This window comes from Vicia villosa, linkage group LG3 (assembly GCF_029867415.1).
Source record: "Vicia villosa cultivar HV-30 ecotype Madison, WI linkage group LG3, Vvil1.0, whole genome shotgun sequence".
Lineage (NCBI taxonomy): Eukaryota > Viridiplantae > Streptophyta > Magnoliopsida > Fabales > Fabaceae > Vicia > Vicia villosa.
Genome location: NC_081182.1, coordinates 10,524,837 through 10,544,229, shown reverse-complemented (window position 1 = coordinate 10,544,229; position 19,393 = coordinate 10,524,837). Strand labels below are relative to the sequence as shown.

General features: G+C 36.0%; 1 protein-coding gene across 1 annotated transcript; it reads right to left on the bottom strand.

Annotated features, from left to right (window-relative positions):
- Positions 1-17,779: 17,779 nt before the first annotated feature.
- Positions 17,780-18,271, bottom strand: LOC131657525 (uncharacterized). The gene has a single exon (XM_058926912.1). The coding sequence runs from the start codon at positions 18,269-18,271 to the stop codon at positions 17,780-17,782; it is 492 nt and encodes a 163-aa protein (XP_058782895.1).
- Between the last annotated feature and the right edge of the window lie 1,122 nt (positions 18,272-19,393).

Sequence of the window (19,393 nt, the reverse complement as noted above, 5' to 3'; positions counted from 1 at the left end):
CTAAAGGGATGCAGGGAGAACGGAGAACGGAGGGAGAACGGAGAACGGACGGAGGCGGAATCGGCGAACGGAGGCGGAGACGGAGGCGGAAACGGCGGCGGAGACGGAGGACGGAGGAACTGAAATTGATTTAGGGAAGAATCTGAGATTTAGGGATACTGAGAATAAATATACACAAATATAATTGCATGTATCTAGTTACATATAAATAGACATTTATATAAATAATGCATATATGCTCCACTGTACCAAACAAAACTCATGTAACTAATGCATGCTAACATAAACTACAAGATATTTATGTAAGAGCATCAATACAAAAAGAATAAGTCACAAATCTATAACATTGACAATACTAGAAATTGTGTCAATGGAAAACTATAATTTCAATTTAAAATAATGCAACCAAATTTTAGTATATCTTCAATCAATTGTCAATAACATGTACTTATTAACAATAACACATAAATTAGTAGAATCCATTGTCAATATCATGTTCTTTAACATCTTCAAAGAGAGTAATTAATGCATAAATTCATCTTCAAAAACTCCAAAACATATTAGAAGTTGTATCTGACAGAGTTGAAAAGCTTCAACTCATTGGAGAACAATGTAACTACTGGAACAACCTTCTATTAGACTCAATCAACATGACTACTCTAACAGTTACAACCAATGTATGGTGTTGCTGCTGTCACAAGTGGGGAAGGTGCACCACTTTTGGCTCTGAAATAATCTTCTACTCTAAATTGTTGAGTAACTTAATAACTCAACATAACATGATTATCTAAATTGATAAATTTGACACTGACAATAAGCTTGAACAAAACCCTAAATATGGAGAAGAAGATTTTACCTGAAAACAGTGATGCCGGAGAAGAGAGGTAACGGCCACGACGGCTGGAGACGGACGGAGGAGAGACGGACGGAGACGAGACGGACGGCGGCGATGAGACGGACGGCGGTGACGAGACAGAGCGAGTAGACAGACGGAGTTGGTACGAAGAGATGAAATGCTGGAGATCGAAGATAATGAACAGAAGCGTATCTGAAAGAATAAACCCTCAATTTTATTAATTTTAATTATAACATGGGGTACCAAAGCGCTTTTAAAAAGCGCTCTCATAGCATGGGGTACCAGAGCGCTTTTAAAAAGCGCTCTCAAAGCATGGGGTACTAGAGCGTTTTTTAACTACAAAGCGCCGTCGTATCATGGGCTATAAGAGCGCTTTCAAAAGCGCTTTCACAAGTCAGTCTATAAGAGCGCTTTTCAAAAGCGCTTTCGTAGGGTATGCACATTTTTAGCGAAATTTTTTTAAAAAGGCTATGAGAGCGCTTTCACTAAAAAGCGCTTTTAAGTTTCCACCTATAAGAGCGCTTTTCTAAAGCGCTTTCGTAGGGTATGCACTTTTTTTAGCAATTTTTTTTTGAAAGGCTATGAGAGCGCTTTCACTATAAAGCGCTTTCGTAAGGGCGCTTTTAAAAACCATTTTTGGCGTAGTGGATGGAGAGGATTCAAAGTGATATATATATATATATATATATATATATATATATATATATATATATATATATATATATATATATATATATATATATATATATATATATATATAGTGTAAGGTCCCAATGACGGCATGCTCTATTTCCTCACCTTGTCTAATTTTATTTTCTTCCATTATTTTCAATCATTTTTTAGCAATGTGATCACTATCTTCAACAATCTCTGTTATACTTCAAGACTTCTAATGACATGACTTCAAGTGCTTGACAGCGATGCCACAGCTCAAGAAACCGACCAAACTAAAACCACCATAGAGATATGAGGATGTCAATAGCTACTTGTGTTTGGGGGTGAAGTTTTAATCTGTTTTTGGAAAGAAGAAATGACATTTCAAATAATTAAATGTGATTGCTAACGTGAGAGTTGAAACCTTCAACATCACTTATTATTTTTAAATGTCAAAAATTATACTTTCATTAAAATATTAAATAAAAATAATTATAGAAAAATCTTTAGAAACATTTTTTAAAACTTCAATAAGCTGCTGGAGCAATAATTAACTATGTTAATGGAACTTTGAATTCTTTTCAGTATGAGTGACAACTAGTAACCTCTGTTATCTATTAAAATTTGTAACCCCGTAACCGCGAAGACTCTTCGCATGTAGATAATCGTGTCGACCGACCATGGTAGACGGCTCTGACCTTACTTGAGGAAATGTCTGTCGAGTTGCAGAGTCTATCTTCGCCGAGCTGATGGCTCTTAAGGTTAATCCATATTCTTATCCATCTTATTGTAAACCTACATTCTCCTTCTAATGTCAACTTGTCTGTTCGGCCTAATCATTCCACACACACACATATATATATATAAAATATGAAAGTTTTAAAAATAATAGATAGGACGATTAAATATTAACCATTAGATTTGATAAATGGTCTTGATGAAGCCACATATAAGCATATACCATAAATATTAATCAAATTCAATGGTTAGCGTTTTACTCTTCTACATCTTATTTTAAAAATCTAATGGGATGTATAAAAGAGTTTTAAAAAATTCAATTTTCCCTCCTCCAAAAGACTCAACACCCAAAACACCTTTTCAGATTTCTGTGTTTTCTCCATTTGTGTTCTCTTTCTCAGATTTCTCTGCATTATCTCTCTTAAAACACATCATTTCATCTTATCAGCCACCACTTCTCTCTTTCTCTCCTATCTTTTTTCGCTGAAACCCTAAAAACACCGTTGTCGCTGCCGGCTTTCTCCTCTTACTTTGTAATTCTCTCACGTCTATTTTTTGAGACTTAAAAAAGAGATCCATTTCTTCATCCATATCCAACATCTTGCTATTTCATCTGAGGTAAACTTCTGTTATCATGGAACTTAATCACCATTTCATGATTTCATGGTTTTTTCACTCCTCGCGGATACCAACATCATGGTTTTTTAAGATCCACGGGTCACTCTTCACGAAAATGAAGAAAAAGACCCGTTTGAACGATTTAGACAGCGGATCTATATAGTGTGTACTTGATTATATAGTGAGTCCATTTACTTCTTTTTTTAGTTTAATTTTCCATTTGGATTAAGCCTGCGAAGACAATATTGAAGAGGAACAGACCTCTTTTTCTCTTTTGTTCTTACCTTTTGGTTGTGTTTTTTTTCTTCTGGATGTTGTCTCATGTTGAAAAGAAAAAGGTGAAGCGGTAGAAGACAACGAAAGACATTCAACACCGATGGAACCCATACTTTGGCACAGAGAGAGTGAGATCCATAGTGTTTTATGGTAAGTGATTGGATTCCCATCTTTTTAACTTTTTCACAGTATATCATTAGGTTACCTTTTTTTTCTCTTTCAGCATTGTCAAATACTAATGAGGACAAAACAACACCAATGGGTGAGGAAAACAAAAGCAACCAAGATAAGTCAAATTCCATTAAGTGAATAAGTTTCCTTACTTTTGCACTCTTCATGTTTTGAATGTAGTTTTTTTAGTGTTTGTAGTTATAGTACATCAAAAATCTCTTCACAATATCATCCAGAGGACCAAGATCATTATCGGTTTGTATAGCCAAAATCTCGAGTCTAATATACTACAAGTTTTGATTAACTCCATATTAGTTTTTAATCTGTTTTGTTTTTTAATTGGAAACAGGTAAGTTTCTCTAAAGATCCTGGAATTGCATATTTGCTACACTGCTATTGATTTTTTGTGTGTTGGTGTTTTATGGTTTATTTTGATTCATGATATAACAACTGAAGAAGAGGCTGCGGAAACATTGGACCGATTGATTTCTGAGGCGCAAATGTTGTAACAAAATTTGAGATGAACATATATAATGTATATGTTATTATGAATAAATCTCCTCCTGTTGGCGTGGCAGCAAAACACTTGAAGCGTTCTCTAGAATAAGAACAGAAACAAGTTGACGATAAAATCATCAATGACTGTTGTTTAACTTATATAATTTCACTTTGATTGATTGATTGATTGATTGATTGATTTAAAACTCATATGTGATGACTCCTATCTCTGTTGGTAGTTCCCTTCAACTGATTTTGTTGAGATGCTTTTTATTATGATGGCTTTGTGGATGGATGGAAGGACTTAGCTTGATGTAGCCGAGCAATACGTGTGTATGCTATTGATCAAACAAAATGGTATAATTTTCTCTTGATGTTAATTTGTTTACACTACCTGTTATCATCTACTTATACATTATGTATCCTTATACTTCTCTTCAAATGATCAAAAGGTTCTTGATCTCCATTGCTATACTGGTGGTTTTTCTCTAAATGCAGCGCGCGGAGGTGCTCTAAATGTCACTGGTACATTCTATATTGCTAATTTTATGTGCTCTAAATGTCACTGGTACATTCTATGTTGCTAATTATTTCCTAATCACTGTTGTCTATGATTAAGATATATACCATTAGTATGATGATATGATAAGTCTGGCACATAGAATTGAGGAGAAAGTCATTGAATGACTTGCGAAAAGCTTGAGCAGAAGAGTAAGGACTTGCAAGGCAATCTTTCTTCTCTTTTTTATTTTCGGTGTACTGTAAGTTAAGCACTTTAATTTTCCTTTTATCATAGAGCTTCTGCTATTACTGATACTTTTTTGTTCTTCCCTCATACATGATTTATTGATTTTCAACACTTGAGTGAGTTGTATGATGAGTCATCTTTGGATTTTCAGAATATAATGTTCCATGTCCTGAGTTGCAGAGCATTGGCACTTCATCATGGTGTTAACTCACATTGTTGCTTGATCGAGTAATGATTTTTCTGCTTTATTTGATTGTTTACTCACATTGTTCCAGCAATGATTAACTTAAATCTTCTGGTACAATATTTTTCTTCATCAGTTCAACCTCTTCATAACTAAAATCTTATGATACTATGTTTTTCTTCAAATTTTATGTTGTTTGTTGTTTTTTGAAAAAGGGAAAAATGGATGAGGTAACCGTTTTATGGATTTAGAGTGCATATGATAAAATTCATTGCTATTTTGCTTTTTCTATTTGCAGAAGTACATCAAGACAAATGTTAGGCCTGATGAAAAACTTCTACGAGTTCAAAGTGTAATTAGAAAAGGCTTCACATGTGAAATTAGACTAATTTGCTTACCAATGCTTTAAAGAGGGATTAATAATAATTGTAGCAAAAGATATTATTTCACAGTAGTTATTAGTTAATGTCATGTATTTATTCAACTTTAAATAGTTTAACTTCAGAGATCGTTTTGGTCCAAAACTGAAAACCAAAATTTTTATTTGAATTGGCATGGAAATGGGGTGGCTTGTGTTAGTTTTATCCCAATACTTTGTATCATAATATTCTTTATCCTTATTCATGAATCATGTTTCTACAATGTAGAACGCATACAAAATTTTGCAATTACATTGGAAGTATGAACTTGGAAATAGTTGTTGATGGGATGAGAGCACTACATCATTTGATAAACATTTGGACTTCTTGAAAATAAGACGAGAAACCAACATAAGGAACATATGATGATATTCAATATTTGCATTAAAATGGTTCTTTATTGACTAATAAATTAAAAATAAATATTTACCATAAATGCATAAACAAATTTTGAACACATAAATTATTCTAATTATAATTTATTATTTAGTATCAAAAGCAATATATGGTGTATTCTATTTTTTGTAATGAAATTTCTATCGATTAAACAATACTGGATTTTATTATAATATTAAATTATAAGAATTACATTCTTATTTCATTTCTACTTAGTAGTGTATTTTGAAAAATATTTTAACGAAATAATGAGAGTGATATTTGTAAATTTTATTAATTTCTGGAAATTTTATCACGGAATCTCACTATTTTTACGGGTCACTAACTTAGAAATCATTTATTTTAGTTTAATTAATCATTATTTTAATTTAAGAGACAAAATCTTTATTTTTAAATATTAATTTTTTCCATCTCACAATTATATATTTTTTCTTTGTGTATGATTATTTAATATAATTACATTTATATGATTATTGTTCATTTTGAAAAGAAATTTTTTTTTTTTAATTTTGTATTTATATCTAAAATTTTACATTTGTATTTAATACTATCTAAGTGTTATAACATTAATAAGACTCATTCATGTCTTATCACATTAATAAATATTTTATTGTTATTTTTTTATTTCATGATTATTATATTATTTAAAGATTTTAAATTACTACATATTTTTTTAATTATTTACCCAATATCATAATTAAATTACCCGTGCGGGAGCACGGGTCTCTTACTAGTATATATATATATATATATATATATATATATATATATATATATATATATATATATATATATATATATATATATATATATATATATATATATAAAATAGGAAAGTTTTAAAAATAATAGATAGGACGATTAAATATTAACCATTAGATTTGATAAATGGTCTTGATGAAGCCACATATAAGCATATACCATAAATATTAATCAAATTCAATGGTTAGCGTTTTCCTCTTCTACATCTTATTTTAAAAATCTAATGGGATGTATAAAAGAGTTTTAAAATATTAGATTTTTAAAATAAATGGTGGATATTAAGTGTCAATTTTTTTTTCTCTTTCCTCAATATTTATTTTAATAATGGAGGAGAGAGAAAAAAAAGATTCACACTTAATCTCCACCATTTATTTTAAAATCTAATGGTTCAGATTTATTCTCACATTCTCATATAAATTACTCATTCTCACTAGATGCTCTCTCTCTCTCTCTCTCTCTCTCTCTCTCTCTCTCTATATATATATATATATATATATATATATATATATATATATATATATATATATATATATATATATATATATATATATATATATATATATATATATATATATATATATATATATATATAGAGGAGGGATCAAATTACACCCGAAGAGTTACACCACGAGTTACACTCGTTCAATAACTACATCTCGAAATAATATTTTTTAAATTCAACCGTTGGATTGAAACATAATATCATATAGATCATTCCTATAAAGTTTGAGCTTAATCTATAATGATTTACTATGTCATTGAATAACATCAAAATTAACGTTATATGAAAGCTCATTTTGACGTTAATCTTTGGATATCTTGATGATATAGTAAATCATTATAGATTAAGCTCAAACTTTATAGGTATGATCTAAATGATATTATGTTTCAATCCAACGGTTGAATTTAAAAAATATTATTTCGAGATGTAGTTATTGTACGAGTGTAACTCGTGGTGTAACTCTTCGGGTGTAATTTGATCCCTCCTCATATATATATATATATATATATATATATATATATATATATATATATATATATGATCGGGATTTTGTATAAGTCAATCGGGATTTCACTGCAAGTATACAGCTTAGTCGTTAAGTTTTAAAAGATTATCGAACCCACAAGGACTGAGGGTCAAATAATGCGGGTTTTCGTTGCTAATGGCAGCTAAGGCTATTGATTTGTTGTTGATTGTGAAACGAGAAATTAAATTTGGTTTTAATTAAATAATGAGAATTGATATACCGATGTGCTTTCATCGACCATCGAGTTAATAATCTTCTGCATAATTCGATCCATAAAATATTTTCAGAATAAGTTATTTAAATTAAAAATCTTCGCCTCACGCTTTTGCGTCTATTGACTCTAATTATACTCACAGTTCTAATACATTTGCTTTCGCTAAATTATCACAAACCGAAAATACTTTTTGAAATTTAAATAAAATACAACCGACTCTAAAGCGCTTTCGCTGTTTTTAGAGCTGATGTTTGATTTCCACTATCAGGTAAAAATCTCAAACTGTCGTTGTCTTAATCTTATACCTTAACTGAATTTCTACTATGGTAAAAAGAAATCCTTTTAACAATCGACTTAGAAATCAGAACTAGAAAATGATTTAGTATAGTTTTATGTGAGCAGTGATTATTAATTCATCCGGTTAATGGTTAGCACACCGGTACAAATTAATTAGCCAGACATACTATTAATAATAGTTCCAGAATAAAAACTATAAACAGACATGTATTCAAGCATGATATCAGATTCGCAAATTAATAACAGAAGCATATAAACAAAAATAAAAACCTGGAATTAAATTGAAGTAGCAAACACTTGTTCTTCTTGGGTACAGACTAAATGCAGAAACTGAACTTTGAAACGAACAGTAAATTTCCTAAATCTAATACTAAACTCTGAAGCTTGAAATAAAAATCAAACGCACCTAATTTCCGGTGTAGAAATTAAGTGCTTAAACGGTGCAGTGGTTCGAAACAGGAATGGAATTGAAATCTGGGAACTAATTGCAGCAAATTAAAATGAAAATGAAAACTAGGTTATTACTGGTAAAATTCTCCGAACCCCTCTTTTTGTTCCTCTTTGCCTTTTATAATAGAGTACTTGGACGGTTGATGGAGAAAATTCCGGAGAAGTAGGTTCGTTTCTGAAGAATTGGTAGCTTGACCTTGCTTGAGATTCTTGCGGAATGGAGAGAAAAACCTGGGCAAGTGGTAAACGTGAGGCAAGTGGAAACGTGTTCTGCATTGGGCTTAGGTTGGAACTGGGACGGGGGCCCTGAATGAGGTATGGGCACCCCCTTTGTTTCTTTCCTTTTTTTTTTCTATTTCTCACGTTGAAAGTGAGTGAGTGGGGGTGAGGGCCCCAAAGTTGGTATGGGCACCCCCTTTCTTCTTTGTCTCTTATTTTCTTTTCTTTCTTGCAGAACGTGGATGAAGAGTGGGGGTGAGGGCCCCATAAGTGGTATGGGCGCCCCCCCTCACATATATATATTTTTTTTTATTTTTTTTTCTTCTTCCACTTTTCTTATTTGGGCCTTGGGCTTCCAAATGCGGTCTTTTATTTTTCTCCACTTCTTCGGACAATTCCTCGAAAAATGTCATGATTTTCTTCTTTTAGTCGAACTCGGGATAATTTTAATACCTGAAATAAAGTGAGAAAATACCAGCGTAATATCGAAATAATATAATATAAATGATTAAAATGCAGATATAATCTATGTTAATTGAATCAACTATATGTTATATTTTCACGTTATCAAACTCCCCTATACTTGAACCTTTGCTTGTCCTCAAGCAAATAGTTATTTAAAACAGTAGGACAGTATAAATTAAATGCAAACTCATTACTCGAGTCATACTCCGTTACAGCAAGTTTTTCATCAAGACACTATGAGATCAATTTCAACACTAAAAATACGGTAACGACACTAGACAACTTCCTTATATGCATGCCAATCCGAGTCATGCTATCATAGCTCAACCTTATCCTTTTTGCTTAGTTCACCCATTTTCATTCGCGCGCAATCACATTAAGCCCATTATCTTAACACGCACATAGTAGAGTAGTCGGTTAGTGACTATGATCCTTTACCATAGAGTTCTGGCACAATTACGTGGTATACTCATTTTCTTTACTCAATTGCGGGTCGTGGGGGATCAAACCTTAGCTTGCCCTACCAAGTTCGGTACCAGATAACTCCGAACCAACCAACAATAAGTTTAAAAATATTTTAGGCTTTGTACCCTTTGGGTTAAATGACCGGGTAAGGATCACCTAACTTAGTTAGTACATTTACTATAATATTATTTTCACATATTATAAGGATCATTCACTTATATTCATCGACTCCCTACGTAGTTTGTGTTCAAGACGGTGCCGACTGCTAGATAAACTACTCAGTTACTTAAAACTAAAGTTCTGGTTTTGGTACAACAGGTACTCAAATCGGTCTTTGCATACTCGGAAGTTCTAGAGTGTCGAGACAGTAGTAATATTGTCTCAATTTCTTCTCTTGTGCCTAATATTTCTTAAAAACAAGCAACCTTCGTACTATCGGGCGTGTAGAGTTAAGCATCTAATTTCGTGAAAATTTTTTGTTATGGCTCAAGATTTTGGAGAATTTAAATAAGCGTATGAAAACTATAAATGTACGATTTAATTAACAAAGTTATTTTATTGAAATGGAAATTTTTGCGACATGGAAGATAAAATAAGAAATAAAAATAAAAAGAAGGAAAGATATTCCCCCATACTTAAAGCATGCATTGTCCTCAATGCAATAAGGTAGAAAGGAAGAAAAACTCTACTCCTCATTTTGTTCATTGGTCCTTCCTCGCCCCCTTGTTCTGACCCTCCTACGCCTACCAGAGCTAGTTTGTTCGTCAATTTGTTGGGCATAGTTGTGAGCATCATCCATACGAACAGACAAAGCTTGCATATCGGAATTTAGCCTTCCTATGCGGGTAGACATCAGTTGGTGGTCTTGGCGATTCTGATTCTCGAACCGTTGAAACATTTGCATCATCTCGTTATGCCTTTGCATAGCTAAGACATTTTGATCTAAGATGGCATCATAGAGGGAGTTCATGGTAATTAGCGGTCTAAGCGGGGGAGGAGGGAAAGGACGGGGGTTCTCAGGAGTTTGTTCCTGTCCTTCAGGAGGGGCAGGTGCATCGAGGTTAAAACGCCAGCGGACCATTTGTCTCACATCAATCTTTTCAGGACAAGGGAGAATGATACTTTCAATTTTTCGCTTATTCACAACCAAGTTGAACCTACCATCTGGTCTTGGAGTGACTAAGTGGGAGTCTCGGCAGTAGGCGAGGTCGAGAGTTTATGCCGGTAGGGCAAGATGGGAAATGGTTGCTAGCTCGTAATTTAGACCCAAGGCAATAGCTATTGAAGTGATTAAACCACCAAATATGAAAGGAGTGGATCCTTTCGTCTGCGCATGGGTTTGCAGGTGGTCAAGGAATAATGGAGCGGCGTTGACTCGTGTGTTTGAAAGGGCACACATTAGAAAGAACATGTCGATTTGATTTACTTTGTGGTTATTTGTTCATCCAAAAATGGTATTTGCTAGAATGCGATGGAAATAGCGGATGGCGGGGTTTTGGATATGTGAAGCATAAAGATCTTTCCAGCCTTCCGTCCCTTCTCCAGATAAATTTAACCAAAGCCTAAATCCTACTTCCTCCCACGAACCACTAGGTGTATCAATCTTGCAGAAGGCATTTTCCCCTCGTGTGAATTGTAGTAACTCAGCAAGACGGTCTTGCTCCAATGAATATTCTTGGTTGAACATTCTGAACGTGGCGGTCCCTGAGGTGTATGGGTCGTCTGATGGAGTCTCATATTTGAAGGAACTCATGAATTCAAACACCAGGGGCTCATAAGTCGGATCATTTCTGGTGCAAAAATGAGATAGACCCACATTGTCTAGCATCCATTGGACATTCTCAAGAAGTCCTAATGTGTGTAGGCAGTTAACATCCGCATATTTCGTGGCGACAACGGAACGTTGGTAGAAGCTCTTATATTTCTCACGTTGCTCGCCATTGTCGTCGGTTCGAAAGGAAATATTTGAAAGGTCAGGTGATGATGGTCTGGTTGTTCGAACTTGCCTTGCTCGGAGTTGGCTCATGGTGATTTAGTTTGACAAGGTAGTATTTGAGGGATAAAAATTTTGTGATGGTAAAGGACGTGGTAGAATGAATGTAAAGGTGTAGGAATTTTATATAGTGATTTGGAGTTTAAGGAGATGAAGGGGTGGTGGTTAATGGAAATTATAAGTATGTTGGAGGAAGAAAAAGAATGAGAAAGGTTTAGGTTTGTATTGATGAAGGAAGTGTAGAGAAAAGTAGAATGAGTGAGTGGTGGAGTGATGGGTGAAAATTAAAGAAAGGGTGGGGAAGAGAGAAAGAAAACGTGTGGGAGATTAAATGAGGGGAAAAAAAATTAATGTGAGGTAAATATTTGTTGAGAGGAATAAATGTATGGTGCATGCATGTGATATTGTTTGATAGCATTGTTGACCAAAATAGTAGGTGTCCAATAATGCATTGTGAAAGATTCACGTGAATGAATGCATTGTCCAATAATGTATTGTCCAATAATGCATGCATGGAAAAGCTTGTGATGGTAGCAGAGAAGAGATTCACGTGAATGAATTGAATGGAGTGTACCATAATCCACCTTTTGACTAACCAATTAAAATGCATGCAAGAGACAAAAATTTCCATATGATAAGAAGGGAGAAAAGACAAGAGAATGAAAAATGGTTGTGGAAAAGAGAGGAAAAAAAAAAGAGAGAGAAGTTTGAGCACGTGAGAGTGAGAGAGAAAAGAAAGAAAAGAAGCAAGAAAAAAAATTTAAAAAAATAAGGATGGGGGCCCTTAAATGGAGGTGGGCACCCCATGTGAGAAAGAGGAAAAGAGAGTGGAAATGGGGGCCCCAAATAGGGGATGGGCGCCCCCTCACTTATATATATATTTTTCTTTTTTTGTTTTATATAACGTAGCAAAAGAAGAGAGGGGATGGGGGCCACCAAATGGGGGTGGGCGCCCCCTTTCTCCTTATCAGAATTACTCTTCTTTACATTTCCATCTCTTTCTGCTATACTACCTCACCAATTCAAATATTTTTCTAGACAATTTCACAAATTAGAATTCAAATCAAATCTACAGCAATAATAATTCAAACCAAGTTACAGCAATATTCAAACCAAGTACACCAAACCAAACAGCCAGACAGTGGAAAAGTTAGCAGACAGTGAACCCAAAATGTCACCAAACAACAGTTAAAATTAGCAGCTCAAATTCATTAGCACAGATAAAAATAATCAACACAATTAAACCAAAATTAAACCGAAATAAAAAAAAACTGAACTGCATTAATTAATGGAAATGTTGCTGTTTTCAAAATGCCACAATTAAACTACCAACTGAAAATAAAAAGTTTTACTGGGAATAAATACTTAAATTTCTAAAGATTAAACAGACTGAAGTTAAAATTGATAAAAATAAAGCTGATAAAATCTCTTTCCCCCACACTTAGAACAGACAGTGTCCCCACTGTTTTAGCGTCGAGGTGCGGAGAGTGAAAAAGCTCGAAAAGACGATTCAGCCACGTCTATGAGAAAAGAAATGCTGATACAGATGGTCCATCTGTTCCGTGACGATATCCATAAAGCCGTGAAAATTAGTACGCAGAGTAGCGAATTCGCCGTGTAGGCCTTCAATCTGAGCCTCTAAATTAGTAAGGGCAGTGACAAAATCAGTAGGCGGAGGGTGAGGTCCAGCATTAGCCGGAGCAGCAGAATGAGCAGCAGCAGGAGATGCATCAGGAGAAACTATAGAACGATCAGGAGGAGGGTCATTATAATAGTGAGGAGGAGTCTCAGGATCATAATCAGCAGGGATGTCATAGATTTGAGGTGTTTCAGGTGAGGGTGGTGTAGGTGGGTGATTCAGGTCAAAAAGCCAGTTATTTCTGTTGTGCACACTCGTGATAGGGTTAGGTAAGACAAACTGATGCACACTATTGTGGTTAATGAGCAATTCAAACTCAATTGGTCCAAGGTTTCCTATTAGGTGAGTGTTGAAACAAAAACGGATATTCATAGGTCGAATACCGCCATAGGGATTTAATCCTAGGAGTGGTTCACGCATACCTACAGCATTGGCTATCATGGTAACTAAGCCTCCTATAAGGATAGGTGTGTGAGGAGTGTCTATGATACGGGTGAAATTGGCTACCATAAAGGTAGCCGCATTTACAGGACGACCTTGTGAAGCGCAAAACATAATGAAAAGCTCATCACAGGATACCAAGGAAATGGTTTGCTCTTTTCCAAACAAGGTATGGGCTAGGATCTTATGGAAATACCTAATAGCAGGGTTGTGGATGCTTTCAGAGTACATATCCTCAGGTTCAGGGTGGTAGTTTCCAGTTATACTTCCCCAGAAATAGTCAAGCTCACGGTGCGGGAGGAGTTCTTCTTGGGTGACAGTGAAAGTATCAGGGCCACTAGGAAAACCTAAAAGGTTAGCAAACTCGCTATGGGTATAACGGAAATCAACACCAAACAGTCTAAATCGGATCAGGCCACGGTTAAAACCTAAACCGTGGTTGGGCAGATAGTTCAAAGAACTAAGGAACTCCAAGGTAATCCTACGGAAGGTACTAAATCTCCTCCTAATGGGGGAAGCGTCCCAACCAAACTGGTGTAGCCAGTACAACACACTCTCTCTAATGCCTAAGGCATTCATAGCACGATCATCATCATAAATGGTGGGTGTCATCTCCCGACTGACCAAGTCCTTAAACCTCCTCCTCTGACCTGCTCCTCGGAACGTGATACTCATATAATCTACTCTAGCCTTAACGAAGTTAGTCACTAGCTAAATAAAGGAAAATTAGCCTGATAATTGAGTAGATTATAGAGATAATAGTCAGCGATGGCCAAAAGCCTTTTGAGTAAAAAGAAAGAAAATAAAGAGAAATAATAAAGAGAAAAATAATAAGAACATGAATAAAAAATGAGAAAAGGAATGAAATTTTAGGAAAGAAAAATAGAAAAAGAAAGAAATAAAAATAAAAACTATAATGGAAATTAAAAATTAAGAAAACATAAACACGGTGGGTTGTCTCCCACGAAGCGCTTTGTTTAAAGTCGTAAGCTCGACCATACTAGTGTTACCTAGTCGGTGCGGTGAGGAGAAACCTCTACTAATTTCATGCAATTAGAATATTCTTTATTATCGACGAAATAGTAGTGTTTCAATCGTTGCCCATTGACTATGAATGGTTCGTTAGATCTATTCTTGATTTCTACGGCTCCACTAGGCAGTACTTTTGTAATTTCAAAGGGACCAGACCACCTAGATCTAAGTTTTCCTGGGAAGAGTTTTAGTCGAGAATTAAATAATAGCACAATATCTCCTACATTAAATTCTTTTCTCGATATTCTTTTATCGTGCCATTTTTTCGTTCTTTCTTTGTAGATTCGGGCGTTTTCATAAGCGTCTAATCTAAGCTCTTCTAATTCATGAATATCTAAGATTCGTTTTTCACCGGCGGCAGAATAATTTAAGTTAAGGGTCTTAATTGCCCAATAAGCCTTGTGTTCCAATTCGACCGGCAGGTGACATGATTTTCCATAGACCAATTTGAATGGTGTGGTTCCAATGGGTGTTTTAAAGGCAGTTCTATAAGCCCAAAGTGCCTCAGGTAGTTTAGTGGACCAATCTTTCCTAGATGTAGCAAAAGTCTTCTCTAAAATTTGTTTAATTTCTCTATTTGAGACTTCGACTTGTCCACTAGTTTGTGGATGGTAAGGTGTTGCTACTCGGTGGTGAACACCATATTTTAACAGAAGTTTCTCAAGAATTTTGAATATGAAATGTGAGCCACCGTCGCTAATTACTACTCTAGGGATACCAAATCTAGGGAAGATGATGTTTTTAAAGAGTCGGATTACTACTCGCGTGTCATTCGTAGGAGCGGCAACAGCCTCGATCCATTTCGATACGTAGTCAACAGCGACGAGTATGTATTTGTTATCAAATGAAGAAGGAAATGGTCCCATGAAGTCGATTCCCCACACATCAAAGACTTCGACTTCCAAAATGCCTTTCTGAGGCATTTCATCGCGTCTTGATATATTTCCAGTGCGTTGGCACCGGTCGCAGTTCTTAACAGCGATGTGGACGTCTTTCCATAAGGTTGGCCAAAAGAGACCAGCTTGTAGGATCTTTGCACAAGTATTGGAAGTGCTTGCATGTCCTCCATAGGGAGCAGCATGACAGTGAGAAATTATGCTTTCTACTTCTTCTTCAGGGACGCAACGACGGAATATACCATGGGCTCCTCTTTTGAAAAGAAGTGGTTCGTCCCAATAGTATTGTTTTAGGTCGTGGAAGAACTTCTTCTTTTGTTGGTAAGTTAGATCTGGTGGTAATATTTTAGCGGCTAGGTAGTTAACGAGATCAGCGTACCAAGGTACGGTTGAGTTTGCTATATATGCTTTGGCAGTTCTTTCTACTTCGGTTTGAGAATTGTTTAAAGTTTCTGTTACCGAAGGGATGTCTAACTGGGCTATGAGTCGCTCATATGGGAAATCATCATTAATGGGCACTTCCTCAGGTTTATTTCCTTCCATTCTTGATAAGTGATCAGCAACCACATTTTCGGTGCCTCTTTTGTCCTTAATTTCAAGGTCGAACTCTTGCAAGAGTAGAATCCATCTAAGGAGTCTTGGTTTGGCATCCTTTTTGGTTAATAGGTATCTAATAGCGGCATGGTCGGTATAGATTATGATTTTCGCTCCTACTAAGTAGGATCGAAATTTATCTAACGCGAATACCACAGCTAAGAGTTCCTTCTCTGTTGTGGCGTAGTTCATTTGTGCAGGATCTAAGGTTCTACTGGCGTAGTATATAACATGAAGTTTCTTATCTTTTCTCTGTCCTAGGACAGCTCCTACAGCGTAGTCACTAGCATCGCACATAATTTCGAATGGTTCGTTCCAGTTAGGTGGTTGCATGATTGGTGCGGTTATCAGTGCTTGTTTAAGAGTTTGAAAGGCGTATAGACATTTATCATCAAATAAGAATTCCGCGTCCTTCATTAGTAGCTCAGTCAATGGTTTGGTTATTTTAGAGAAATCTTTTATGAAACGGCGGTAGAAACCAGCGTGTCCTAGAAAACTTCGTATTTCTCTAACACTTTTCGGGGGTTGAAGGTTTTCAATAATTTCGATCTTAGCTTTGTCAACTTCAATCCCTTTATCAGACACGATGTGTCCAAGTACGATTCCTTGTCTTACCATGAAATGGCATTTTTCCCAATTTAGTACTAAGTTGACACTTACGCATCGTTTAAGTACCATCTCCAAGTTCGAAAGACATCCTTCAAACTTTCTCCACATACGGAGAAATCATCCATGAATACTTCCATCATGCCATCGAGAAAATCAGCAAAGATCGACATCATGCATCTTTGAAATGTCGCGGGTGCGTTACACAATCCGAACGGCATTCGTCTGTAGGCGAATGTGCCATAAGGACAGGTGAACGTCGTCTTTTCTTGGTCATCAGGGTGGATAGGTATTTGAAAGAATCCTGAGTAACCATCTAAATAGCAGAAATGGGAGTGTTTATCCAGTCGTTCGAGCATTTGATCAATGAAAGGTAAAGGAAAATGATCCTTTCGAGTGGCTTTGTTGAGTTTTCTGTAGTCAATACACATTCGCCATCCAGTTTGAGTGCGTTGCGCTATTGATTCGCCTTTAATTTAGGGGTTGTAATGACAGTGACACCTCCTTTCTTGGGTACGACATGTACAGGGCTTACCCATTTACTATCAGATATAGGGTATATGATTCCTGCTTCTAACAGCTTTTGAACTTCCTTTTTCACTGCATCGCTTAGAATCGGATTGATTCGTCTTTGATGTTCTCGTGAGGTCTTACAGTCTTCCTCGAGCATAATGCGATGCATGCAGATAGAGGGGCTTATTCCCTTTAGATCAGAGATTTTATAGCCTAAAGCGGTAGGATATTTCCTAAGGACATTGAGTAACTTTTCAGTTTCGATCTGTCCAAGGTCAGCGTTTACTATAACAGGTCGTTCAAGCTCTTCATCTAGGAATTCATACCTTAAATCTTTGGGCAGTGTTTTAAGTTTTATAGCAGGTTTCTTAGGGAAAGGAATAGGATCAGGGGTTAATGCTAGGCATTCACTCAGATTATTATCTTGGTATTCCTCACGCCAGTTATCGTCCTCGAAAATAGGTGGCATTGGTATTTTCAACACTTCAGAATAGGTGTTTTGTTGTTTCTCCATTTCTTTAACGCATTCATCAATAACGTCCAAGAAACAACAGGAATCATCTATGGCTGGGGCCTTGAAGAATTGGGAGAGAATGAACTCTACTTTTTATTCTCCGACCTCGAAGGTTAACTTTCCTTTCTTCACATCTATAATGGCACCAGCAGTTGCTAAGAATGGCCTTCCTAGTATAATAGGGATATTAGAGTCCTCTTTAATGTCCATTATTATGAAGTCAATAGGAATATAGAATTGTCTTATACGAACAGGTACATTTTCAAGCATTCCTACGGGAAACTTGACAGATCGGTCAGCTAATTGTAATGACATTCTTGTTGGTCTTAGTTCACCTAATTTGAGTTTTTCACAAATAGATAAAGGCATTAAACTAACACTGGCTCCTAAATCACATAAGGCTTTGTCTATTACGAATTTCCCAATTACACAAGGTATAGAGAAGCTACCAGGGTCTTTTAGTTTAGGAGGCATGTTGTTTTGAATGATAGCGCTACACTCAGCAGTTAGTGTAACAGTTTCGTTTTCTACTATCTTTTTCTTGTTGGATAAGATCTCCTTTAAGAACTTGGCATATGAGGGCATTTGGGTAATAGCTTTTGTAAAAGGAATGGTAACGTTTAGTTGTTTCAGAAGCTCTACGAATTTCTTAAATTGGCCCTCATTCTTAGACTTAGCAAGTCTTTGAGGATATGGAATCGGTGGTTTATATGGTGGGGGAGGCACATAAGGTTTCTCTTTTTCAGATGCCTCTTCATTCTCATCCTCCTTTTCAGTTTCAGTTGTTCTCTTGGTTTTTCAGTCGCTTTATCAGGTTTCTGATACATGGTTGGATTCTGAAGCCTTGGATCGATTGGTCCATCTAGCTCAGTTCCACTTTGTAGTGTTATGGCATTAGCGTGCCCTTTAGGATTGGGTTGTGGTTGACCAGGAAATGATCCAGTAGGTGCGGAAGTAGTTGCTTGTTGTTGGGCCACTTGAGCAATCTGAGTTTCTAACATCTTATTATGGGTCGCTAGGGCATCTACCTTAGTTGCTAATTGCTTCAATTGTTCACCGGTGTGAACATTTTGGTTAAGGAAATCCTTATTTTGTTGAGCTTGGGTAGCAATGAAATTTTCCATCATAATTTCAAGGTTAGACTTTCTAGGAACATTAGGCATATTAGGGATGTTAGCAGCAGGTTTTTGGTAACCTGGCGGTACAGCAGGTGCTTGATTTGGTACAAACAGAGTGTTGTTATTTTTGTACGAAAAATTAGGATGATTCTTCCAGCCAGGATTGTAGGTGTTGGAATACGGATTCCCTTTAGCGTAGTTAACTTGATCAACTGAGACTCCTGCCAAAATAGCACATTCGGGGGCAGTATGTCCAAGAACTCCACATAATTCGCAGTTTGGAGTTACAGCAGCCACGGTGGCTGCGGGTGGTAAGGTCAAGCTTTCTAGCTTTTGGGTAAGGGCATCTACCTTAGCGTTCACTTTGTCTAGGCTACTAATTTCGTACATTCCGCCTTTAGTTTGAGATTTCTCCACAGGAGTTCTTTCGCTTCCCCATTGATAATGATTTTGAGCCATGTTTTCAATTAGTTGATAGGCTTCGTCATACGGCTTATCCATAAGTGTGCCACCAGCAGCGGCATCTATTGACAACCTCGTGTTGTACAACAGTCCATTGTAAAATGTATGAATGACGAGCCAGTCTTCT

Coding starts and splice junctions, on each gene's coding strand:
- LOC131657525 (XM_058926912.1), bottom strand. CDS start 18,271: ATGCCCTCATATGCCAAGTTCTTAAAGGAGATCTTATCCAACAAGAAA.